This window comes from Pungitius pungitius, chromosome 6 (assembly GCF_949316345.1).
Source record: "Pungitius pungitius chromosome 6, fPunPun2.1, whole genome shotgun sequence".
Lineage (NCBI taxonomy): Eukaryota > Metazoa > Chordata > Actinopteri > Perciformes > Gasterosteidae > Pungitius > Pungitius pungitius.
This window is the reverse complement of record NC_084905.1, coordinates 8936141-8962583: the sequence shown is the minus strand read 5'-3', so window position 1 is coordinate 8962583 and position 26443 is coordinate 8936141. Positions and strand designations below refer to the sequence as shown.

Here is a 26443-nt window from a genome sequence, read left to right as displayed (position 1 = left end):
TTAACGGATATAAATAAATAATCCGGGTCCGACGGGATGTGTTAGCAGCAAGTAGTTGACTCGCTGCTCTTGGTTCTGATATTTATTGTCCACAGATTGTGTTGCTTCAGTGAGACGCAAAGTGAACGTGTTCGCATCTCCAACAGTATGTGGCAGAATACGTGTATTTAAACCAAAGAAGGGCCGTCGATGGCCGTTATGAGTTTTAAATGGTTACATTATAATATCCCAAGTTGCATTTGAATAAGTGAACTCTCAACTCTGCTAGCTACAAAAACAGTGCAAAATAGCTTATGCTGTGTTATTTGACTTTAGCTAACTGAGTGGCCATTGCAGTAACTTTTAAGTGACAATTTGACAAATGACAACCTGACACTCAGACTTTATAATAGCAACAACCCACAACGATTATGTTTGTTGACTTATTATAATATTCATTAATTGAGGTAACTGTTAAATCGTCATCATCTTCGTTGTGGCCCAGCCAGGCCCACACACACTCCTCATGCACCCGCCCTGATTAACACTCCCTGTTCATGTAGCTACCTGCTTGCTTAACGTTTCAATGACACTCTTGACTTAACTGTCAGACTCAGCCCGCGAAAGTGTCCCTGATTTGGGGTTGGGAGAGTTGGTAACCCTACTGCCCGTTCAAGCTGAGGAGGACGGATCATCCACTCTGTTTGGAGAAGTGAAATAGTCAAAGTTCCTATGTCCCTTTGACCTCATGTCCTTCTGCCTCGCTTGGCACTGCTCTGTGTCTCCTCCTCTGGCTTCTCTCGGCGCTGAGGTGGTGGTGGTGGTCTGGTGGGATGTCCAGAGTCTGGATCCTCTGCGTGGGCTGCAGGACTACACACTGTTCCTGAGCTCTTGCTGCTTGGGGAGTGTGGATCACAGCTTTTTATTTGTTGTACCGACGGGCCTTCTGCCAGGTGGGTGTTCACAGAATAGGTCGTCAGCGAGGTTGGGCCCACACTGCAACTGGACGCCTGCTTTGGAAAACAGGAGACTCTTAAGATCCCACGATGCACATAGGTCATCACACACTAATGCAATAATGCAGAAAAAGCCATTTGCTCCACTAATTGAAGCTTATGTTTAATTAAAAACTGAGCATTATTGCAAAATGCTATTTACTACAGCATTTTTATTTCTGTAAAAAAGGTTTCATCATTGATTTAACATTGATTTCCCAACTTCACACCAGGTCTTTGCTCTAAAATGTCTCGTCAAGTACTGATGCAGTAATTTACTGATGCTTAGCATATATATATATATATATATATATATATATATATATATATATATATATATATATATATATATATATATATATATATATATATATATATATATATATATATATATATATATATATATATATATAGTGGTGGGCATAGATCAATTTCTTTAATCTAGATTAATCTCACTGTAATCTTGGAATTAATCTAGATGAATCTAATCTAATATGTATGCTATCCAAATAATTACTAAAAGTAAGTCTTTGAACAGGTTTCTCAAGGCAGGTGGCACATTAGACCAGGGGCTCATCTCCTGTTTCCAAAATGCATCACAAACTGCTTGAGAAAGCTGTTCTACTATGATAATTGGTGATGAAAATAAATCATGCTCAATAAGATGTACTTGTGTTTACTAACTGTTTATTCAGCGAAGGAGTGAAGTTCCCAGCTGGCATCGATATGGTGTACAGTAACGCCAAGGTAGTTATTGTTGTTGACAGATGTCCAATGGTCCCCAGTCAGTGCTACACACCTCGCCTCTACCATCTTCTCATCTTTTGCGGCTTTCTCTGCGGCGTGCTGGTCATGTATTCTCCTCATGATAGTTTGCCTAGCAGGTAGTTTGTAAGATGGATCACCTGTGACTGCCTGAAGAACAAGCTCGAGCCTGTCATCTTCTACCACTCTGATGGGCCGGCAGCTGGTGGCAATCCACTGCGCGAGGACATTCGTTAGCTTGGCCGATAGAGCTGTGCTGAAGGGCTTCTTGCCTCGGTTGCACTCAAACATAGTAGTTTGACGACGACTCTTCCCCTGCGCTACATCAGTGCTTGGCCCGGCATCTTCAGCGTTAGCTAAGCAAAGCTTTGCATTTAGGTGGTATTTGAGACTTGAGGAACTTCTACAGTAAACTAATTCTTGTTTGCACAAGGTGCAAACAACCTTCGTCTTGTCGAGGTTTCCATTGGGAAGCTTCTTAAAAATAAATTTTCCCTGAAGCAAACCCGGTGACTTCATAGCTGCATCCATGCTAGCACGTCTCGTTCTCACCCCCTACAGTGCAATTTGGCTAAGTAAACATCTGCGCTCGTAGGTATACATCCGCGCTGGAATATCAAGGTGAAAATCATCGTAGCTTGCGTAGTATAGACCCAGCTCCCAACCCAACTTTAAGAATAGATTATCGGCGCTATTTTTTCTTTATCGCCAATAGGAATCTCACCATAACGCAGCACGTTACCAACGGCTCACCACTACTAATATATATATATATATATATATATATATATATATATATATATATATATATATAGACCCTGCATTTGATAATTACATAAAGTACAGGTAGGGCTAATGGTAAAGTAATGTACTTTGGATATGAACTGAGACGTCGAGATTCACACCTTCTGAGAGGGGTCCTCTTCATACCTGGAAGTTTTCCCTGATGTCAGAGTTCTCTCTTCATTAACACCTATAAAGGCACAAGTCAAATGAGGTCACATACATCCTGAAAGAAGATCTATACAACATTCAGATCATTGACATGACAGGCAATGTCTACCCGAGGAGGGAATGGAGGCCCCCCCCCCACCCATTTAGACTACAGAAGCCGGGATGCCAGGTTACCCCGGTGAGTCTGAGCTAACCCCCAGTACCAGTTAGCTTCGTCAGCACAGTTTCCGTCTGTAGCGCCTCTCAGGCATTAGTATGGCGGCGGCTAGCAATGTTACCCAAGTATGTACTTGCTCGCAGGTACTGCTAGCCAACATTCTGTCCATCCAAATGAAATTTTCCGATTTCCCTTCATAGCTCCTTTAAATGTAGACACGCCCACAAAAAAACATTGGGATGTATGTGAAACTATGCTTGGTCCAATCTTGGAAATTATGTTAAGCATTGAAATGGAACTTAAAAACTCAATAATTCAAATCTGCACCCAAAGAGTATCGGCCTAGCTTGATGCTGAGCCAGATGTTACGTCGCTGAGTCCAGCCCCCAGGAGCTTCCACCTCATACAGATGCTCCAAACGTTCCTGGTGCTTCTGCAGAAAGCTCCTGCACACTGAAAGCAGAGGAGACACAGGCGGTTACCTGGTTGCTCTAGCTTATGGCTAAGTCTCATCCAGAGAGAGAACAAGTAGATGGGCCTGGCTGACCTGCCACCATGCCGGGTGATAACGGGGAGCTGACCCCCAGGAAGGGCTCGGTGGAGAACGAGGTGCAGAAGTCAGTGAGCATCTGAAGGCCGAGGCCTCTCCTCCTCCAGCTCCTCCTCACCAGCAACGTGTCCAGAGCGGGCAGCAGGTAGCAGCGGTTGCTGCAGCCGTCACACAGACTCCCTGAAACGCAAACCTCACTGTTTCAACGCATGCAACCCTAGAACACCATGCCATATTGTAACCAATAGAGGCACAAGAGGGCAGAGAATAACACGTACCACATAAACAGCTCAGTCTTGATCTATATTACTCCTTTAAGTTTGTTTATGCTAACCACCAGAGGTGTCAAAAGTATTCACATTCATTACTCAAGTAGAAATAAAGATACTAGGGTTTAAAAATACTTTTGTAGAAGTTGAAGTATCAAATCAAGCATTTTACTTGAGTAAAAGTATAAAAGTACTGGTTTCAAAAATACTTAAAGTAAAAAAGTAGAAGTATTGTTAGGGGAAAAAATGACCATTAAACAAACTCTTATGTTCTGTGAGCCAGGTCACACATTCTCAGTCCGTTATATGATATATATGATCAAAAGGTGCCTTCATATCACGTGACCTGCCGTTCGGATGATGGAAATGGAGGGACAAATGCATTGACCCGCATGCTATATGGCTTAAACAATCCGATTTTCCAGTGATGGCTAAATGACACGAGTCGGAGGACGTACACACATGCTGTTCCCCCATTGATTAGGTAGACTGCAGTGTCTCCCCATGGTTTACACATGGGTGGAGGGGTCCGAATCGCTGGCACTGGCAGAACAGATATAGAATTCCTCAGTGTTCATTTCTAAAGCCTCGCATTAAGACATACATCACTTTATTTAAGATGCTGCGCTACTTGCAGGTTGCTGTGTTGTGCCAGATTCTCAATAAAGTTAGAAAAAAACATGTGCTGCAAACCCATGGTCACATAGACTCATTTAACGTTACATGGGCTTTGCATGAGGAAGAGGAGGCGGGTTCATGTTGTTACCAACTGAGATCGGCTTGTGGCGCTACCACCGACCACCGCAACCTGTCGTCCTGAAAAAGGAACCTTACACCAAACACTTTCTGCACCCGGCGTCACTCTGATTTGCGTTATCTGGAGGCGCATCGCGGAGAAAACAAATAGTGAATGGTAAATGTTTAAACTTCTCATCCAAACACAATTAAATTCACTCAATCGATGGCGCGATTTATCCGGATCGGTTTATTTGTGTGTGTGATTTTGAACGATGACTAGCCGGAATGAAAACAAGCCAAAAAATGAAATGGCAGTAACAGGGTTTTTTTTATGTAAGGAGTAGAAAGTACAGATATTTGCGTGAAAAAACGAAGTAGTAAAGTAAAAAGTTGTTTGAAAAATAATTACTCCAGTAAAGTATAGATACCCAAGTAAGGTAACGTACTAAGTATTTGTACTGTATTTGGACAGAATGCTGCTCCCATGTATTTTGTAACACTGTCTTAATATTTATCACTAATAGCATATGAAATATTACAGTCTTCAACATTTATAGGAAACCCTTCCTGTTTTCTACTGCCATCTTGGCCATTATCAAATTTATTAGTCAGTAGTCATTTTGATCCTTTACTCCATTACTTTGGTAATGGATGCAAGCGTTCTGTGGATGCTTGTTAAGCCTCAAAGACCTGCGGTGCAAATCTCCAATTTCTGTGTGTGCCTGTGTTGTATGGCCTATTCAACTCTAAACGGATATTTTTCCATATTGAAGAAGACTTAAATTGAGTCCATGAATTATTGTTTAATGAGGGAAGGAATCAAGAGAAAAGTAGATTGCTCAGAGTTGCATAGAACCAGAGGAGTCGCCCCCTGCTGATCAGTAGAGTTTAAAGCCCTTCTGCATTGGCTTCACTTTTCATCCCAGAATCTTTTTAAGATCGAAATGGACAATACATCTAGGTTGGAGAAACAGGAAGAAGCAACCTTGTCCCTCTCCTCCTCCACCCTACCTTTGTGTTTGAAGGTGTAGAAGCCAACGGCCTGGCCATCTCTCCACAGCACTTTGCAGCTCTCTGTGCGGGGGTGCAGGGAGAACACCACCTTGTCCTGGGGGGACCGCTCCACCACCCGACTGAGCAGGAACATAACCACCCTCTCCGTCAGCGACTGAACCTGAGACACGGACACCGATGAGAACCAGCAGCATGGCACAAAGCTTAAGCTTTCACATGCAGAAGGGCTGAGATTTCAGTAATACATGATAATGTCTTATTAATCAGCAGCCAATCAAAGTTCAACTGTAGTTTCATAGCCTAAAAAAACCTGAACTCTGAACTAAAGGCGCAACAAGAGTTGTCAACCTCATAACAACTCATGAGCTGTAAAATATGACTCACCGTTCTGTGAAGTTGCTGACTTTTTTTTTTCTTCTAGAATTTACTCAGAAGTTGACATTTTCATGACTGACATTGAAATCGAGTAAAAAGTTGTTTATCGTCACTCTTATGTTGTAAAACACGATCCATGTTGCACAAGATTACACGTGTAATTTGTAAACATCTTGGAGACAACAAACACAGGCTTAGAGTTTCATTCATAAAAAATTATCCCAATCACTTTTTTATCTCAAGTTCAGGAGTTAAGAGAAAATAGAAGCACTTTTTAAAAGAAAACAAGTCAGATCTCATGAAAAAAATGTAAAACAAGATCAGATAAAAAATTCTGGAGTTGAGAAAATACCCCTTTAAATTAGCATAATAGTATTTGTTTTCTCAAAAGACATTTTAACAGTCGGGTCGAAGTCATTGAAATGATAACAGCAGTTACCAAAATCAAACCCATTCTGGAGTCGCTGGACGTGCGTAAGACGTCATCCACGTGCCACCACTTGTCATGCAGGTACAAAGCCACCACTGGAAGGAAAGCAGAGAGCGTTAGGCTTCCGTTTTGGTGGGTGTTTGATGGGGGCAGTGAGCGCAGTCCCACACCGTGTGTCGGATCGTCAGGAGAGTGCAGAGCCAGCAGCGTGCAGTCAGGTCGGTCGTCCTCAAAAAGCTGCAGCCGCCTCACATGTTTCGCTGATATCGCTACCTGAGCAGACAGGAGAAAAAAGTTCAACAAACTCTCTGTACTCTTCCCAAAGCATCAGTGCCCAACACAAAGGCTTCAGAAGACAAAAGAAGAATCCCAAATTAAACCAATGTCAAGATACGACTAGTGTGGAGATTCATGTTTTATTGGAAATTCTACAAGAATGTAAAAAAGTAAACACCAGCAGAGTCCTTGATGTTGTGGTACCTCTGTAGTCTGCGATAATGGAAACCACTGGTTCTGATGAGGCCTTGACTCTAAAGAGGAGAGGTACTCCTCAGATGCTGTTGTCAGGTCAGTGTCTCTCATGGCTGGCAGGTCTACGGGGTACATGGCCTCTCCACAACACAGCTGTTTGTGGGGTAGTAGCACACTTAACAAGGAGTTAAAACAGCCTCAAGTAACAGCTTCAGGGATGGAATTCACAATCAACTGGGGATAAAGTGACCAGTGACAGCTGGTCCATAGAGCGCAGTGGGGCGTGGCCACACCATGAGCAACAAATTATATATATATATATATATATATATATATATATATAAGTCATTGAAGTTTTGCAAGGCTTTTGAGTTGGTGCTTCCCTAACAAACTAGCTCCATTCCAATATATAACGTATTATATGATATTTATACTGGATATTTATAATAGCTATGATATGGTAGTTATATCATATTAAATATTGTCATATATATTTATATATGTATACTTAGATTTTTCCCGAATTGTTGGAATAAGATTGTTATGTTAAACTGTTGGAATAAATGTTAAATATTTAACTGCAAAGTAATGTGTGTTTGATACACTTTTTTGCATTGAATCATACTCGGGTGTTTACAGAAACTGATTGGCTGGCCCTAGCAAAAAAAGTGACTATTTTCCGTCTTTCCTATAAGGTCTTTACCAGACTACGTGGAAAGTCCTGTCAATTTAAAGTCGCTAAGCTTATGCAAAGGTACCGAGTACGAGGTGGCCACCACATTTCGAGGTGTCCAGCTGTTTTCCTTATGGTGATATCGGAGCAGAGGTTAGCAGCTGAGGCGCGGTGGTTGCTGTAAAGGGGCTCGTGACGTCATTAAAGTCCACTTGACCGTAATAGCAAGCTTAATATGTATTTGATAAGAACACGTTACGCGACTGACTCCACATTAAAGTGACAGTCTGACTCGACAGTTCATAATGGAGGCAGCGTCGTCATTTGAACTGCTAACGATGCTAACAGGACTCACGTAAAAGACAACACCCATTCATTAAGTTACGACTTCTTAACAGACAACAATGGCATCGTTTAGTCGGGTGTCACGGTGGACTTACTTTAATAAAGTCGTCGACTTTGACAGAGGCAGGTTTTTCTTCTTCTTTTAGTGTTCATTGGCGGTTCGCAAACCATTTTGTCGGTGCATTACCGCCACCATCTGGACTTGAGTGTGGAGCAGGAGATTATGCCGAACACTAAGAGATGAGATAAAGAACATGGGGAGAAAAAAACTAGATCCGTCTGACTAAATTCGTTTCTATTAAAAAACGGAATAATGAAAGCATACGTTTTATCTGCTTACTTCCCCAGCATTTCCCTTGTTGGGTGCTTGCCTATTTTATGCAATGAATGATTGAGTCCTGTGTGTCATATTCTCAATCGAGTGATGACGTTTCCGTCCCTTCTTTCCCAAACATGTTTTTGAATTTTGTAGAGATGCCTTCCAGTTTTCTGATCATCCCAGTACTCCTTCCATACTTTATTTGCATTTGTTCTAATGCATTGCTTGACCTCAGATTTGCTTAATGGAACTTGGTAGCCTACCCAGTGAGCACAAGACGTAATTTCAACGTTGAAATGTGGTTGAAATCGGGTTGAAATGAGGTCTGAACGTCTAAGACCTCATTTCAACGTCTTTTCAACCGGCCGAAAAGTGCGTGAAAGGGTACATTTCTTGATTATGTGTCATGTTGTAACGTAAGGTTGAAAGAGAGACGATATTCTTAATTCTGAGCGTTTGTTTGGACAGAAGACGGAGGCAGGTTTCGGCTCGAGTTACCTGTGACTTCCCTCAATTTCCTTAAGCCCACCTTGACGACTTCTTTATTTGGCCTGCAGCGCCCGGTCTAGCAGGGGAGAGTCACGGCGTTACTGTGACCTTCTGCGAGCTCCATCAAGATCGCCAGCATCGGCGAAGCCATGACCGGGAACTTATGAGGTGGACTTCAAGATAAATGCATACCATTTGCTAAAAGACATACATCTAAATGTATGTTATGACAAAAGGATCACTTCCTGCGAAAAAGTCCGAGTCCACCTCATCCACATGTTGTGAATAATATAATTTAATGACAGCCTGGATATTCTTTTGCATGTATCAATGAAACATTTCAACATGAATTGAACAGACTTAAATGCAATTCCGTGAGTATTTTTCAATCCATGCTACTTAATGCTCACTACATTTCAGAGTTGGATATTGTACTTTACCGCATTTACATGACAAATCGCGCTACTTTACCAGCAATGTATAACGCAAGTATTCACCCATACTCTATAATTGAATTTGGTGACTTTTAGCCACTTTTTTGCATGGCAGTATTACAACTTTAACTTAAGTAAGCTGAACATTGAGGCCACACGTAACTTTTAACCACACTGTACCAAAAAGAAGAACAGAGAGGTATTCGTAACATTAAAAAGTGTTAATACAAAGTAACAATAAAGCACAGGATTTTTTGGTTTTATTTTGAAAATAATTAGTCGGAAGTCTTACCAGATGTAAACTATGGACTGTGTGGTTTAGCCGTCAAGGTGCCAGCCATATATTTATGGTTCCAGGGGTATAGTTCAGTGACAGGTCTAAAATGTTGCTCCGCTTGGCACCGGGCCGACGGCTCCTCTCTTGCCGGGCCAGGATCCTGCAGTGCCGCAGCATGAAAACAGAAAACACCGCTAGGGTAGGTTTGGCAGCAAGACGGAGTCGGCTTGTTACTTTTACCCCTGAGTATGATGTTGGCTAGCCCTGATAAAGAATTTTAAGATTAAGTTAGGGAACCACGTGACACAGGTTAGCTAACGGTAAAGGCAGGGGACATAAGAATTCTAGCCTTACCTCCTATCACAGCGGCTGAGCTTTATTTTGTAGGGGTCTCTCGGAGCAATGCTAGTATTAGCATTGTTTGTTCACAGCGACGTTCACCTCGATAGGAAACCTCTACGCATAGCGCCTCCTGAATGTGGCAACATGAACGTTTAGCGCTGTTTTCCTATTTTATTAGCAGTATTATTTTCCTTTTAGTGAGAAGTAAATCCGTTGTATGTATTGCGTTTTAAATGTACACGTTGACTACCCTTCTATCGGTTGAATTGATCTAATAGCTCCTGTGGGGGCACGGGCGATCAGGGATATGCAGAATATGAAATATATACACTCACCGGCCACTTTATTAGGTACCCCATGCTAGTAACGGGTTGGACCCTCTTTTGCCTTCAGAACTGCCTCAATTCTTCGTGGCATAGATTCAACAAGGTGCTGGAAGCATTCCTCAGGGAGTTTGGTCCATATTGACATGATGGCATCACACAGTTGCCGCAGATTTGTCGGCTGCACATCCATGATGCGAATCTCCCGTTCCACCACATCCCAAAGATGCTCTATTGGATTGAGATCTGGTGATTGTGGAGGCCATTTGAGTACAGCGAACTCATTGTCATGTTCAAGAAACCAGTCTGAGATGATTCCAGCTTTATGACATGGCGCATTATCCTGCTGAAAGTAGCCATCAGAAGTTGGGTACATTGTGGTCATAAAGGGATGGACATGGTCAGCAACAATACTCAGGTAGGCTGTGGCGTTGCAACGATGCTCAATTGGTACCAAGGGGCCCAAAGAGTGCCAAGAAAATATTCCCCACACCATGACACCACCACCACCAGCCTGAACCGTTGATACAAGGCAGGATGGATCCATGCTTTCATGTTGTAGACGCCAAATTCTGACCCTACCATCCGAATGTCGCAGCAGAAATCGAGACTCATCAGACCAGGCAACGTTTTTCCAATCTTCTATTGTCCAATTTCGATGAGCTTGTGCAAATTGTAGCCTCAGTTTCCTGTTCTTAGCTGAAAGGAGTGGCACCCGGTGTGGTCTTCTGCTGCTGTAGCCCATCTGCCTCAAAGTTCGACGTACTGTGCGTTCAGAGATGCTCTTATGCCCACCTTGGTTGTAACGGGTGGTTATTTGAGTCACTGTTGCCCTTCTATCAGCTCGAACCAGTCTGGCCATTCTCCTCTGACCTCTGGCATCAACAAGGCCTTTCCGCCCACAGAACTGCCGCTCACTGGATGTTTTTTCTTTTTCGGCCCATTCTCTGTAAACCCTAGAGATGGTTGTGCGTGAAAATCCCAGTAGATTAGCAGTTTCTGAAATACTCAGACCAGCCCTTCTGGCACCAACAATCATGCCACGTTCAAAGTCACTCAAATCACCTTTCTTCCCCATACTGATGCTCGGTTTGAACTGCAGGAGATTGTCTTGACAATGTCTACATGCCTAAATGCACTGAGTTGCCGCCATGTGATTGGCTGCTTAGAAATTAAGTGTTAACGAGCAGTTGGACAGGTGTACCTAATAAAGTGGCCGGTGAGTGTATATACCTCATTATTTAGGGGTGCATATCTTCCTTCTTTGGACAGATGAAGAGCATAGTGGCAGAGGGGGGTATGTGTGGTGGGGTTGAACGCAGCCCTTCGGCTGTCTCCTCCCCAACCAAACTGCACCTCAGTCTCCTTTGGTCCTGTGCCATTCAGAGAGAATCTGCTGCTGTTTTGCCACTATGTTTTGTAATTGAGTGTTTCCTTCCTTTTACTTCCTAATGTTTACCTCAGTTGTTTTGTTTGCAGTGTTGTTTACTGTGTTCAACTAGCCTGGTTTTTATCATCTTAACCCCCTTTTAGTGATTTGCACATACCTTGGTTTTTATAATAAAATATAATAAAACCATTTTTTAATTACAATAAACAAGTGTCTCTGCCTAATCCACAGTCATTTATTTGCGTGCCTTGGTTGTCTAAAGTTGTATTTCTTGGGGTGTAAGTCCCCAGGTGTCATCGTTGGTTCTTCCCCTAAATCCCCGTCACTGTCAGGTGACGAGGGTGCAGGTTGAAGGCAGGCAGGCATGACTCAAACGCAGGATTCAGATTTCCAGAATGTGCTCTTTATTTTTCACAAAAATGAACACGAGCCATAAGAACGTGCACCAACGATGGGCAGACATAGACAATGACGCGACAAGGGACAACAGGCACACAGGGCTTAAATACACAAGGGAGGTGCAGGTGATTGGACACAGGTGGAAGCAATCACAAGAAAACTACAAAATAAGACAGGAAGAGGACCCAAAGCGTGACAGTCACACATGCAACACATTGTCGATTATGGGAATTGAACGTAGATGCAAGCTTTATACATTTGTTCGGATTGCAATGTAACTGTCTCATAATCTAATAAATTGTTAGATTGCACATACTGTTTTTACTTTCTTCACATTTCTGAAATTTTTAAGTTATATTAGACCAGCATTCTGCATTTTTCACATGAATGATGAATGTTTTCTTTCACATGCTATTAGTGATGAACACGAAAAAAAGAAAGAAAGACAAAAATGTTATAAATACATTGCATGTCAGCATATACGTGTCTGTTTGTAGAAGTCAATGAGAAAATGATGTCCTCTCCACCCTGCAAGCCCATTTCCATTGTATTAGAGTGCAACATGCTGTATCTGTTCCTCCCACTATCATGGGATAACCCACCCTCCATCACTGTGTGTGTCTGCACAGAGCGCCAGCGTGCTTTCTGCATTTAGGTCTATCTGTGGCGAGGACGGCGTCTCGTTGGGTGAAGCGGTCAGAGAGCAACACGGCAGAGACGAGTCGGTACACAGGTCAGTCAATCTCACTCGGTCAAACGTATCGGTGCTGGTGTTTTACATCAATATACAAAAAGTAAAAAACTAAGGAGATGTTAACAAAAGCCTTCAGCTTCAGGATTTTCTTGAGCCATAAAGCAGTTAACCATTAGGTCTCTCTTCAGACATTTTATGCCCTTCATGCACACTCTCCATCTGCCTGCATTTATGTGAAAAACTGTTAAAAAAGGGAAATCTTTGATTTTTCATTTACGGTCCAAATATGGTTTCTACTGTTCACCTGTTGTAAAATTTGGAAAAGGAAGCAACCATTAACGAAGACGCACAACTCAAGCCTTTATGAGGTCAGTCCAGAAACCAACGTCCACAATGACCATGTCCACTTCTTTCATACAGTCTGTGGGCCCAAACCATAAAGTTAAATGGACTGCTAAAAATCCTCCCGGTGATCCCAAGCACTTTCCGACATTTAGCGAGGGGTCTGAAGCGTTATACTTGCTGTTATACTTGCTGTTTACGGAGGGTATAAAGTTCCATAGTGCTAATTTAAACTGATAATTCTCTGTGAATGACCTCTCATTCAATGTTTAAGAAAAACACTGGTTAGTTTATATAGCATCAATGCTAAGTACAGCCTGTAGAGGCGGCTTTGCCTATCGGACAGAATAAAAGGTGTGTGCCTTCATCACGGCGGTCATTTTGTGTTAATAACAAAAGGTTCTTTGAGAGAAAAATGGTTTCCTTTATGTCTGTCTAGATGTTGCCCCCCAGATGTGGTGCTGTTTCCCCGTTGCGTGGAGGAGGTCAGTGCCCTCGCCAAGATCTGCAGCCGCCATAGCCTTCCCATCATCCCATTCGGCACTGGAACCGGCCTGGAGGGCGGGGTCAGCGCAGTCATGGTGAGAGTAAATCAAGTTATGTGTATGTCAGGATTTTGTCTATTAGATCTGGGTTTATATATAAATATCACCTCTTTCTCACCAACTCCTAATTTTCGTTAGAGAAAAGAGTTTCTGTATTTTTAGGTGCATCTTATTGTTGCTGGTATCTCAAACTGCTTTGGATAGATTCCACATCAAAATGTGGGTGTCTACATGAGTCTTTCCTCTGCCTGTAGGGTGGCATCTGCTTCAGTCTGAGGAACATGGACCAGGTTCTGGATCTCCACCAGGAGGACTTTGACGTGACTGTAGAGCCCGGCGTGACGCGGAAGGGCCTCAACTCATACCTGCGAGGCACCGGCCTGTGGTTTCCTGTCGGTCAGTCCCGCTCTCTGCTTCCAATGCCTCTCTTGGTCGCTCTGTGAGCAGCACGTGGGGAAGGACCGCTCACATTTCACAACAAATAAATGGAATCTGCATCTGGTCTGTGTGGGAGATTTCAGATCTCATGTTCCCAATGTTTCCCTATTCAGTTCAGCCACATGTATTTAAGAACAGCTTGTAGATGTTGAATCTAAATTAAGTGACAAAGAACATTTTTGAGTGACCTTTTATTGGTACAGAGAGACAGGCATCTCTTCTTGTGTCTTCTCGACCAATCCGATTATGGTTCTGCTCTGTCAAGTGGTGTTCTGGGACCACAACTCAGGTTCAAGATGGTTGTGTCTGCTGGAAGAAAAGAAGTTTCAAGTGGTCTTTGACGGTCCAATTAGAGGGCGATCAATCAATCCTTTGTGCCCGTCTTCAATTGCCTAAAAAGAGGTCCAACAACAGGGTGGGCCAAGACCATGTAAGCCTTTTATTTTAGAGAGGCAGAAGTAGTTGTGAGATTGTAACCAACATGTTGTCATACATACATGTTGTCATTATTAATTAAGTAATAGTGACAGAAAAATAGCAATAAACGTACATGTTAGGAATGACCAGATGGACCTGCTGCTCATTGGTTGGAACAAAACTAAATTTGATCAGCAGACCTGCTCAGTCGTGTAGACCAGCAGCATCAATCCATCACATGGATACCCGTCACTCTTGTTGTGCACTGAGTGCATAGATATTCTCTCTGCATGTGCCTGTGAGCACAATATAATAAGATATATTAATTATAATACATTTATGAATACAATACGTCACCCACTCCTGAGCAGTTAAAGGGGAAATCTATGACATTTTATATATTTTTTAAATAAAATATTGTGGTAATAAAGAAATCTGTTCTACAGTCTTGGTTTTGTACAAATTTCCCCCTAAACTCCCAAATCCTCTTTCATTCCTTATCATATAGCAATTAGCCACAGGATTATGGTGACTCTTCTTTCTAACACGGCGATGTCTCCATGCCTCAGATCCCGGGGCCGACGCCTCTCTGTGCGGCATGGCTGCCACCAGCGCATCCGGCACCAACGCAGTGCGTTACGGGACCATGAGGGAGAACGTGTTGAACCTGGAGGTGGTGCTGGCCGATGGCAGCGTGCTTCACACAGCGGGCAAGGGCCGGCGTCCCAGGTACGCACGGACCAACAGCGCCTCTGGTATCTCAAGGGGGACCCTTTCTCTTCTAGTGTTTGTGGGTCCGTAGGAAGACTGCAGCGGGCTACAACCTGACAAACCTGTGGGTGGGGTCAGAGGGCACCCTGGGGATCATCACCAAGGCGACCCTGCGTCTGTACGGCATCCCGGAGGCCACGGTGGCGGCCGTGTGCTCCTTTCCCTCCGTCCAGGCCGCAGTAGACAGCACGGTGCAGATTTTGCAAATGGGAGTACCTGTCGCTCGCATTGGTGAGGAGAGCGCGCACGTGATCACAGCTGTGCACATGTGAGCTGAAAGAGGAAGACACCTCTCCAGTCTTTGCCACTGTCAAAAGTAAAATAGTTAATACTTGTCTTTGTGTTCAGAGTTCCTGGACGATGTGATGATGGACGCGTGCAACAGGTTCAGCGCTCTGTCCTACGCCGTGGCCCCGAGCCTGTTCCTGGAGTTCCACGGCTCCGAGGGAAGCCTGGAGGAGCAGGTCAAAGCCGCCGGTGTGTGAGCGTGCAACACGTCGCTGATTCCCCAACAACAAAGGGTCGTACAGCTACATTGTGTGTGTGTGTGTGTGTGTGTGTGTGTGTGTGTGTGTGTGTGTGTGTGTGTGTGTGTTTTTCCACAGAGGACATCACTCAGTATAATGGCGGTTCCGGTTTTCAGTGGGCTAAAGATGCTGAGACACGGGAACGACTGTGGAAGGCCCGCCATGACGCCTGGTACGCCAGTCTGGCCCTCAGACCAGGCTGTAAGGTAGAGACACCCCCCTGCTGAAAACACAGGAAATGCATATGAACGGTGTCCTCCAAAAGGGACATAAGTCAGCATGTTTCTGCGTGTCTCACAGGCTTACGCCACAGATGTTTGTGTCCCTCTGTCTCGCTTACCACAAATCCTGGTGGAGACAAAGGAGGACCTGATTGAGAGCAGGCTCACGGGTGAGTGAGCTGCAGAGAACAATGTCAATAGACCTTTTTCACAAAAACCGGAAATGTGCAAGTGGACTTCCTGTCAACACATCAGGAGATAGTGGAGTGTTCACAACTTCACTCACAGATTTACCTACAATTACATTTGCTGACGTTGCAAAACTGGTGGAGGAAAAATAAATAAATGGTACACATTTTTCCAAGAGTAATTTGTCCATCAGTATCAAGTTTACTTAAGTGAGAGCGATCGGGCTAACTGTTAGCTACTGAACTGTTAGCTAGAATGACAAATCATTAGCGTTTCCACTTAGACATAATGTATGTAGAGTATAGAGGATATATAATACCTTAATAAAGCCTTATAGTCTGCTTTTTGAGCATTGTGGTATCAATTTGTTCTGTATGGTTGTCCAAGTGGGCAGCGACAATAATGTTGAACAGCTGCCGTATTTGGCACCGCTCAAACACAGGCTCCCTTTTTCCTTTTAGCGGTAAAATCGTTCCAAGGAAAAGGGCTGCCTGCCGTCAGCAGACAGTCAGCCGTACTGTTCGCAACCCCCCCCCCCGTCAGCCGTTCGCCGTCCATCGCTTTACTTCATTTTCTTTTAGTGCTATTTTGAACATGGGGCAGTGGTGCACTTCAGCCTCTTGTCAAGTCACAAATATTCTAATTGTAATACGGAAACTCTTTTCCTACCTGGTTAAAGGATGAAAGAAGATTGTCTTGGCATAAACTTAGTGTCACAGTTATTTTTTTTACTGTTGTGCCTCTCAGGGCTTCGCTAGCTTCATCATGAGTGAAGGGCAGGAATAAAAGGCCGTAACAAGTGTGTGTGCTTTCTGCTGTACCCGAAGGTCCCATCGTGGGTCATGTGGGTGATGGTAACTTCCACTGTCTGATGGTGGTGGACCCCGATGACCCCGAGGAGCTGCACAGGGTCCACCTGTTCGTCGAGAGACTGGCCAGGTAGTAACAACCCCTCCCCCCTCGTTAACTCCTTCTTTCTGTCCTCCCCACAATTTGCCCTGACCCTTCTCACGCTGCCTACCTCCTCACCTCTTCTCCCAGGTCTTATATCAAGGCAATAAAGTAGACCTTGAGTTTGAGATATGAGTTCATTAAATACATCCCTCCGTGTGTTAGCGGAGGTTAGATTATGATTATGAGCACTCGTTGTCTTTCTGATTCAGTTCCATTTGTTAGCAATCCCTCTGGTGTTTGGGAGAGTATAACGGTATTCCCACCACGGATGAGATGAAGAAAGCCCTATTTGTAGACAATGTGGTTAGGGTTGTGGTGGTTGCAGACATGTTGTGATCTCCGTAACGTCCTGCGCTCCCTTTCACCTCCAGGCGAGCCCTGTCCATGGACGGTACTTGCACAGGGGAGCACGGAGTGGGTTTAGGGAAGAGAGCGCTGCTCTGTGAAGAGACGGGACCCGTGGCTGTCCAGGTCATGCAGCGTCTCAAGGACGCCCTCGACCCAAGGAACCTTATGAATCCTGGGAAAATCCTGCTGCCGAAAGAGCTGTAGACCGCACGGGGAGCCGGGAATCTCATCACGATTTAACTCGCCGCCTGATCAGAGACTTTTGGAGCGTATTGCACATGTGCACAAATGTGTTCCTTCTTCCTGACGAGATGGAAACGCACTGGGATAAAAATCAAAATGAAGACGAGGGATTAATGAGGGATTGTATCTAAATAGGCCTTTTCACACAAGACGCTTTGACTTCACAAGCACACGGGCTACTTCTATGGTTCAAGTGTCCCAGTGGATAACAGGAACCTGACTTCAAAACAGACAATGTCCAATTCCAAATATCAGCTATGTGAAAAGGGCTCCGGAGGCCCCAGGTCAGGTGTTGATGATGCTTTCAATAACCCTCAGATGTAGAAATTCAGATAATTAAAGAAGATCTACAATGTTTGAATGTATCGTAGTGGCAGTGCTATCCTCTAAATGTGGGATTTCTTTCATGAAAGCCTTTCACTCCTAATATTTGTAATGTATAAATTAGGGCCAATTGGCCTTCCTGTGAAATTCCATTGTTCAGAAAAATAAGTGATTAAATCTTGCTTTTGTGTCTTTGCTTCATTTCTGTTTATCATGATAATTGATGGTTTGATATCAGGCAAAAATGTACTGTAGGGCATGTTGTCGTCAGTGGTCATTAGGGTTGGGTATCGTTTGAATTTGAGCGATTCCGATACCGATTCCTTGTTTCGATTCCGGTTCCCAGCGATTCTCGATTCCGATTCTTTTAAGAGGCAGGGTCAAAAAAGTTTAAGTTTAAGATATTTTAAATGAGCTAGCTAACCAAGGGTCTTTCTGAAGGAAATAGTCTGACCTTCTCCATCAATGTTAATTCTATGAACTTTTTATTAACTTTACTATGAATTTCTAACAGGGCTGTTTTCAACTACAATATGAATATCAAACTATGAACTTGAATATTGTATAAACATTATAAATAACAGGGGTACACTTTCACTTTCTTTATTTTTGAAACCTCACAAAAACACATTTACACGTGAGTGTGTGATACTGCAGGTACTTAAACGTTACTTTGCTCCCACTGATGGACGAACCCTTGGAATCAGAGGAAGAGGCAGCGCGTCAAACACGGGGCACACGGAGGGGGGGGGCGCGCAACTCTCCCAACCTCAAATCAGGGACACTTTCGCTGACGGGGGGGCTGCTGACGGTCGACGCGGGGAGTGCTAGTACAACCTTTTTTTTTCTTTGCAGCGCCAGCCTCACTGCTCATTTTAACAGATAGGGCCGCTCCGCTCGGGCCACCCCGCACCACCGCGCGCACTCGTCTGATGCGTCGCAACTTCACAACAACCGGGAGTTTTTTGCCAAGTTTTCGGTTTGTTTCGAAAAGTGTAACTACACTTTGGACCGCCGACGCACGCTACACATGTTCGATCGCGCTGTTACGCCAACACTTCCGGTGGACGCTTCTTCGTTGGTGTTCAGCGGTTTCTATTTCCGGTCGGCGCCGGCGGACTGAGAATCGAAACAAGGAATCGAATTTTAAACTTTTGAACGATACCGGGTAAATCGCAAAGCTAGTTCCGATTCCATTCGATTCTCGATTCTCGATACCCAACCCTAGTGGTCATCTGTATTTCAATCATCACAGACTCGGTCTGAATTGAAGAAACATTTATTACACAGTATAATATTGAAAACGTGCAGAATCTTTGGAGATTGGACTCCATCCTAAACCGGGATAATCAAGGGGCCGTAATGCCGAGTTCTGCTTGCCAGAATCCGCCCCCCCCCCTGGAGTCCAGACACTGGTGGTGGTGGTGAAGATGGGATTTGATGAAATCCCAGAACGAGTGAAGAAATGCCTGGTAGCTGCTGGAGGTGCCTGTGGTGGAGGAGAGTCGCATCCAGTTTCGCACTGAAATGACACCTGACAGCAACACATAGAGAACCCCTGAAAGTTTTGACAGCAAATATGTGATTGGTTTAGAGCCACAGCGCCGCCTCTGTTGGTCGTATACACCTGGGTGCAGCCAATCTCCGCTGATTGGATCATTCTGGGAGCCCAGCTGAAGCACATCTAACTTATGCGTGGCATGAAGGGAGTCTTCCTTCTAAAACTACCTGACTGACTGAAAGGTTCAGGGGACACAACTGCTCTCACATCATTGTTGTCCCATGGAGGCTGTAGTACTGTGCTGCACCACGCAGGGCCAGTACAGCATCCACCAGGCCCATGGAAACTAATGCTGTGAACTCATAGCGGGTAAACGTCATAGCTTCATGCACAGTCACTGAGCTGCAGTACAGTCTAATTTAAAGCACTATTTGAGTTTATTAAAGCCACAGCTTAGATCATTATATTTCACAGTTGATGATCTTTCCGAGTTTCTACTGACAGCGCCGATCGGTTGCTTGGAAAGAGTGTTTAGATCCAATGGGCACAACCTGCAGTGATTGAATTTAATACTATTACATAATAGCACATTATAAATAGGATACCTGGATGCTGGTTTCAGTGGAATCACTGATGCTATGATGAAGATGAGAAAACTTTTACTTTTCAAAGCCCTTTAAAAACCAGAGTCATTTTGTGGTCTTTCATTTGAGGCCCTTCTTTCAGAGGTTATGCTATCACGAGTCAATGCAGTCCTGATGTGCCACTTGGTAGCCATTTTACACGTCATTATTTCGTATTATTCTCTTTGTAGTTTTTTTGTGGTAATTTTACCTATTTTCATACATAGTCTCATTGCAGCTGTCTGTATGTCTTTCTTTTTCTTGTTTGGGTCTCAGTTTCTTTTTACGTCCCTCTGTGGTCATATTAAGTCCTTCTCCTGGATGGTACATGTGTCTATGAGAGACATTTGGGCCTGGTACCCTGTGGGCCCGTTGAATCCATCCATGCTCAAAGCGCCTTGGAATACAAAGCACCAGTTTTCATCAGGCTTCTCCACAGGTTTCCTTTTTTTAGTTAAAGGGCGCCTTTTAACGCTCAATTCCAGGTACGTTCTTGTATTTAGGGTTCCTGCTAGAACGTTTTGCATATGCAAATGTTCAGAAAGCACAACATTTTTCTAATAATATCTGAATATACCTGTTGACGCTATAGAAAGTCAACTTGATATCTCATTAGTTTGTCGCTCGCCGTTATAAAGCTTTGAATTTGGCAATTTGGGTGTTGCCATTTTTCAACCAATGAATTGAAGTTACCATTTTTGGACCTGTCAATCACAGTAAGCAGGCCTCCATGTACACCCTGCTATATGGTCTACTGTTTCTTGCACTGTGTCTGTTGGCACGTTAACTTGCTGTAATCCTGAGAATTGACCCGCATGATGATTATTTTATCTTCTCCTCTCTAAATCTTATCTGACCTTTAAATAGACCGTAATCTATGAAATGAACATCATGCTGTGTTGAAAAAGATGTGAAACTAGAGATTGATGCTTTAAACATAGAAGTAGAATCATTCTGTCATACCCTTACATACAATTGGTCTCTTTTTAGAACCTAAGGAGTCGCCCCCTGCTGGTAAGCAGCAAATGCATAAGGTTGCGGCCTGGTCTCTTATTTGTTTGTGAGTAAAGAATATGGCCCGGCTATGCAAAGTTATTACTCATGCCATGAGAGGGGATCTTAATGTGTGTTTTTCATATGTTCACTTTAAGATTAGACAGTTAGTCCCATTGGCTAATTTCATGTGGCTTTTTCTCCTTTATTTTCTCCTTGTGGTCTTGTGTTGAGTTGGTTTTGTGTGTGTCACCTAGGAACACTATTAAAAACAACCTATAGAATCTACTTATAAATTTGAGGTAACAACTTGTACTTAGTTTGTTTGGGTAGATTTCACCACATGTTTGAAGTAAGCGTATCTATATTTTATAACTAAGATACACTAAAAATTAGGTCAAGTCGACCTTACACGTTATACAACTGACTTAAAGTTGGTAATATTTATTCTACAATGTAAGCACTTAATACCTAAAAATTGTTATTAAAAATTGAACAAGTTTAACCCATTACTTAATCAGGGAAAGATTTTACTACTACTAGTAGGGTTGGGTATCGAGAATCGAGAATCGAATGGAATCGGAACTAGCTTTGCGATTTACCCGGTATCGTTCAAAAGTTTAAAATTCGATTCCTTGTTTCGATTCTCAGTCCGCTGGCGCCGACCGGAAATAGAAACCGCTGAACACCAACGAAGAAGCGTCCACCGGAAGTGTTGGCGTAACAGCGCGATCGAACATGTGTAGCGTGCGTCGGCGGTCCAAAGTGTAGTTACACTTTTCGAAACAAACCGAAAACTTGGCAAAAAACTCCCGGTTGTTGTGAAGTTGCGACGCATCAGACGAGTGCGCGCGGTGGTGCGGGGTGGCCCGAGCGGAGCGGCCCTATCTGTTAAAATGAGCAGTGAGGCTGGCGCTGCAAAGAAAAAAAAAGGTTGTACTAGCACTCCCCGCGTCGACCGTCAGCAGCCCCCCCGTCAGCGAAAGTGTCCCTGATTTGAGGTTGGGAGAGTTGCGCGCCCCCCCCCTCCGTGTGCCCCGTGTTTGACGCGCTGCCTCTTCCTCTGATTCCAAGGGTTCGTCCATCAGTGGGAGCAAAGTAACGTTTAAGTACCTGCAGTATCACACACTCACGTGTAAATGTGTTTTTGTGAGGTTTCAAAAATAAAGAAAGTGAAAGTGTACCCCTGTTATTTATAATGTTTATACAATATTCAAGTTCATAGTTTGATATTCATATTGTAGTTGAAAACAGCCCTGTTAGAAATTCATAGTAAAGTTAATAAAAAGTTCATAGAATTAACATTGATGGAGAAGGTCAGACTATTTCCTTCAGAAAGACCCTTGGTTAGCTAGCTCATTTAAAATATCTTAAACTTAAACTTTTTTGACCCTGCCTCTTAAAAGAATCGGAATCGAGAATCGCTGGGAACCGGAATCGAAACAAGGAATCGGTATCGGAATCGGAATCGCTCAAATTCAAACGATACCCAACCCTAACTACTAGTGTAGTAGTGTAGGCAGTGTTTCCCACAGATCCAACGTCAATGTGCGGGAGCAGTGCAACAGATTTTGCGGGGCTTGCAAAAAAATGATTTTAATAGCCTATTAAGGGAAGGCCTCAGGAGAAGGTAGATTTGTGTCTGTATTATGCAAACCAAAAAACATGTTTCGAGAGCAAATTTTTTGCATTGCAAGTTTGTAAGTAAAAATATATATACTGAGAAATAATTATTTGTTAGTTTTGCTTATGAAACTATTGTTTTTGCTCTCAAAACAAAAACTTTTGGCCTCGAAACAAAAACTATTGGTCTCGAAAAAAACTCTTTGGTCTCGGATCCAAAACCTTTTCTCTCGAAAAAAAGTCTTTGGTCTCGGATCCAAAATCTTTTCACTCAAATTTTTTATTGTAGTGGGCGGGGCTGATGCCGCTGAATGAACCAGGAGTTTCTATTGGTGGATCAACTGAGCGCTTGGCTCACGTATGACGTGCTGTCAAACTCTAGAATTACAGTGGCGTAATTGCACTGCTGCCATTAAGGTATAAACCATGACACATTTGACTGGCTCATTGACATGAGTGCATGCCCGGCCGTTTCAAGTTTGCACTGAGGATGTCTCTGTTTCATTATGTTCTGTCTTTCTCTAGACTGTACATAATGGACGATTAAAGCAGTCTTGCTTACTTGAACTTTATTGGTGTGCAGTCATCAACACTATGCCTTAGTAACGTTATCCCGTCCGCTCCGCGTGTGCGGTGTAACTATGGAAGTAAATCTGTGTCATCGGGGGTTGAAATAAAAAGGTGATTGAATTTCTAGCACTGAATATTTATGCATTGAAATAATGTATCTGAATGTTTTTCAACATTAAAATACTGCCAAAAATTCAACCTAAAACAAATCACTATTAAAATATTCAGCCGCAAAAAAAATCATGGTTACAATATTCAGCCGCAAAAGAAATCACCCTTTCAGCCCAAAATTTCAGCCGTGAGACCACCAACATCCGAGACACTAAGGTAGAGCAATCGATTCTAGTGAAGGTCTGAAGGAGAAAAGGTCTGTTCCCACCTTGGCCCACGGACTGCTTTCCATGTCATGTGGGTGTAGTGTCTCTCTTTGTTGCTTTGGGTCTACTGATCTACATATGTCACATTTGGAGATGAAAGTCTTGATCTCCTCATTCATTCCAAGCCAGTATACACACTCCTACGCTCGCCTCAGACATCCCTCTACTCCCAAGTGAGAGGAGTGGATCCTGTGAGTGATGTCCACCCTGAGTGCGTCAGGTATCACGGCTCTGTCCCCTCGGAACACTATGTCATTCTGAAAACTCAATTCATCTTGGAAGGTGTGGTAGTGCCTGATGTTACTTGGTAAGTCCTGTTTTCTCTTGGGCCACCCTGACAGTATTCTATTTGCCACACTCTGTAACTTTGTGTCATCTTTTGTCGCAGCCCTGATGGCGCTCAGCCTCTCTGCTGAAATGGGTAGGTCGCCGACCATGTTTACGGTCTCTATATCTGTCTCACTCTCTCCCCTAGTGCTCTCTGGTAAGTATGCTCTACTCAGCGTGTCTGCAAGTAACATATCCCTGCCTGGAACACAGGTCACACTAATATCATAGTGCTGTAGCCTGAGTAGCATTCTCTGCAGTCTCTTAGGTGCACTAAGTAAGGGCTTGCTGTCTATATTCTCTAGAGGCTTGTGGTCACTTTGTACTGTGACTTCTCTACCATAAGTATACTGATGGAACTTTTCCATCCCAAACACAATGGCTAAACATTCTTTCTCTATTTGGGCATAGCCCTTTTCAGTTGGTATGAGTGCCCTACTGTCAAATGCTATCGGTTTACCTTTTTGTGTCAGGGCGGCCCCCAGTCCTGTGTCTGATGCCTCACACTGAAGTGTCAACTCCTCTTCCTTGTTGTAGTACTGCAGGGCTGGCGCTTTAGCGATTTTGTCTTTCAGCCTTTGAAACGCCCCTTCTTGGATGTCTGTCCATTCCCACATGTTCTCCTTGCGCGTGAGTTGTCTCAGAATCTCACAGTCATCTGAAAGGTGATCATAGAACCAGGGCCGGCGCTAGCCATTTGGGTGCCCTAAGCGCAAATGCTTGGTGGTGCCCCCCCCAACCAACGAACCAACCAACCACCACCACCACCATTCAGAATGTCTTAGTTAGGTTCTCTTTATTCCCCAAATAACTTCTAAACATAAATAATTTACATAAACAAACATGAAAAGAAATAAATTATATAAAAGATAAAATTATAAATTATAAATACCAAATACCACCACAATTACTAAAAACACAGATTTGGAACTGAACATTGTAAATGCAGAAAGTATTCAAGTATATAACCGTGTAAGTAATAATGTGCACATTTCTTCAGTAAATAATATACATAAGTGCAAATAATAATAATAAAGTGCAAACTGCACAGTAGAATTTACTTTACCATCTCTATAAAAGAGACCATTCTGCTATCCGATAGAACAATATTACAAACATTTTCACTACCATCAGTTGTCAAAGGCCCTACAGAGGCACACGCCTGCATTTCCTAGCTGCAAAATCAGCTATCAGGTCATATGATAGTTTCTGAGCCACGTCCCCATTGATGCTGATGACAGTCAGACCACTTAAACGTTCCTGCCCCATTGAGGAGCGCAGGTACGTTTTGATTAGTTTGAGCTTTGAAAAGCTTCGCTCAGCAGAGGCAACTGTGACAGGGAGAGTCAGTGCAATACGAAGCAATCCATAGATTGGGATATACCTCTTGAAGCCGATTGTTATGCAAAAACGTAAACGATAACATGAAAAACAAATGATAACAGAAACGGTAACGGTAACAGAAACTTCGGGCGGCCCGCGGACGAGTACCGAATACGACCCACCGGCGGTCCGTGCGGACATTATGAGCGCGAGTACATGTGGGCAGCCGGCCGCCCGGTGACCGCTAGCAACGGTCCTCACGAGACAAAGTTTGGGGACCCCTGATTTAAAACATTGTCTTAGCTGAGAGCGACGCGCGAGCATCATCCCGCTGTCTCTTCTTTTTTCTTCTTTTTTCCGCCCCTGACTCTTGATGCCTTTTCAAAGCCATTTCAAAGCAGTCTGCCACATTTGAGATTTGAGGCATAATCGAACAAACCACTGGGAGGTGGGGGGGGCGCACAGGAGGTTCCCTTTTTCTAGACTAATTTGGTCTAGGCCTATTACTTTTGTATTGATTTTGCATATTAACATGCTTTAGAAATATTGTATTTGTTATTTATACTAGTAGCCTACTGTGATGATTTTTCACGTCCCAGATTTTTTGGTGCCCCCCCAGGCACTTGGTGCCCTACGCGCAGCGCGTGATGTGCGTGTGCGGAGCGCCGGCACTGCATAGAACTTAGAAAGATAGTTGACCATCCCAACTAGTCTCTGCACCCCTTTCACGTCTGTTGGCCTCTGCATCTCTCTGATTGCCCGCACTTTCTCCGGGTCAATCCTCAGTCCATCGGCCGTGAGCAGATGACCTATGTAGGGTACCTTCTTTTGCCTAAGCTTGAATTTGTCCGCGTTCAGCTTGATGTTACGCTCTCTGCACCTGCTTAGAAAGATTCTGACTTTCTCGTCATGGTCCTTATCTGCCTCCTCTTGTGTTGCTCCTTCCCCTGTGATTAACACATCATCTGCTATGATGTAGACTCCTGGGAGGCCCTCCATGGCCTGTATGAGCCTCCCTTGGAACACTTCCGGTGCTGGGCTTATTCCCATCGGCATCCTCAGGCAGCGGAAGCGACCAAATGGGGTGGCGAATGTGGTGAGGTAGCTCGACTCTTCTAGTCTGACATGCCAGAAGCCTTGCTTCACATCGCAGACTGTGAACACTTTTGCCTTTGACATCGTCGGCAGGATGTCATCTATAGTTGGGAGTGGATAGTGACTTCTTTTTACTGCCCGATTCAGAGGTTTTGGGTCTATACAGATGCTCAGCTTCCCATTAGGTTTTTTCACTGCGACCATGCTACTGATCCAGTCAGTGCTGCGTTCCACTGGTGTGAGTCAAGCTACCTCACCACATTCGCCACCCCATTTGGTCGCTTCCGCTGCCTGAGGATGCCGATGGGAA

General features: G+C 43.8%; 2 protein-coding genes across 5 annotated transcripts; one reads left to right on the top strand and one right to left on the bottom strand.

Moving 5' to 3' along the window:
• fam169b (family with sequence similarity 169 member B) lies at positions 1-8684 on the bottom strand. Of its 4 annotated transcripts, none has more exons than XM_037450517.2 (10): positions 8533-8684; positions 7811-7948; positions 6707-6872; positions 6397-6499; positions 6236-6321; positions 5419-5581; positions 3398-3580; positions 3178-3303; positions 2645-2712; positions 1-992 (listed from the first exon to the last, which is right to left on the bottom strand). In XM_037450517.2, exons 3-10 carry the CDS (start codon positions 6830-6832, stop codon positions 726-728), a joined length of 1122 nt encoding a protein of 373 aa, XP_037306414.2. In that variant the 5' UTR covers positions 6833-6872; positions 7811-7948; positions 8533-8684; the 3' UTR covers positions 1-725. The 4 variants fall into 4 exon arrangements, with proteins under 4 accessions (XP_037306414.2, XP_037306417.2, XP_062418809.1 ...); XM_037450520.2 differs by having other exon boundaries at positions 6707-6850; XM_062562825.1 differs by having other exon boundaries at positions 1-989; positions 6707-6850.
• A 557-nt stretch (positions 8685-9241) lies between these two features.
• Positions 9242-17902, top strand: ldhd (lactate dehydrogenase D). Its single transcript, XM_037450516.2, has 11 exons — positions 9242-9433; positions 12318-12421; positions 13164-13305; positions 13524-13665; positions 14694-14853; positions 14927-15126; positions 15244-15372; positions 15501-15628; positions 15723-15813; positions 16660-16771; positions 17158-17902. Exons 1-11 carry the CDS (start codon positions 9341-9343, stop codon positions 17336-17338), a joined length of 1482 nt encoding a protein of 493 aa, XP_037306413.2. The 5' UTR covers positions 9242-9340; the 3' UTR covers positions 17339-17902.
• The last annotated feature ends 8541 nt before the right edge of the window (positions 17903-26443 follow it).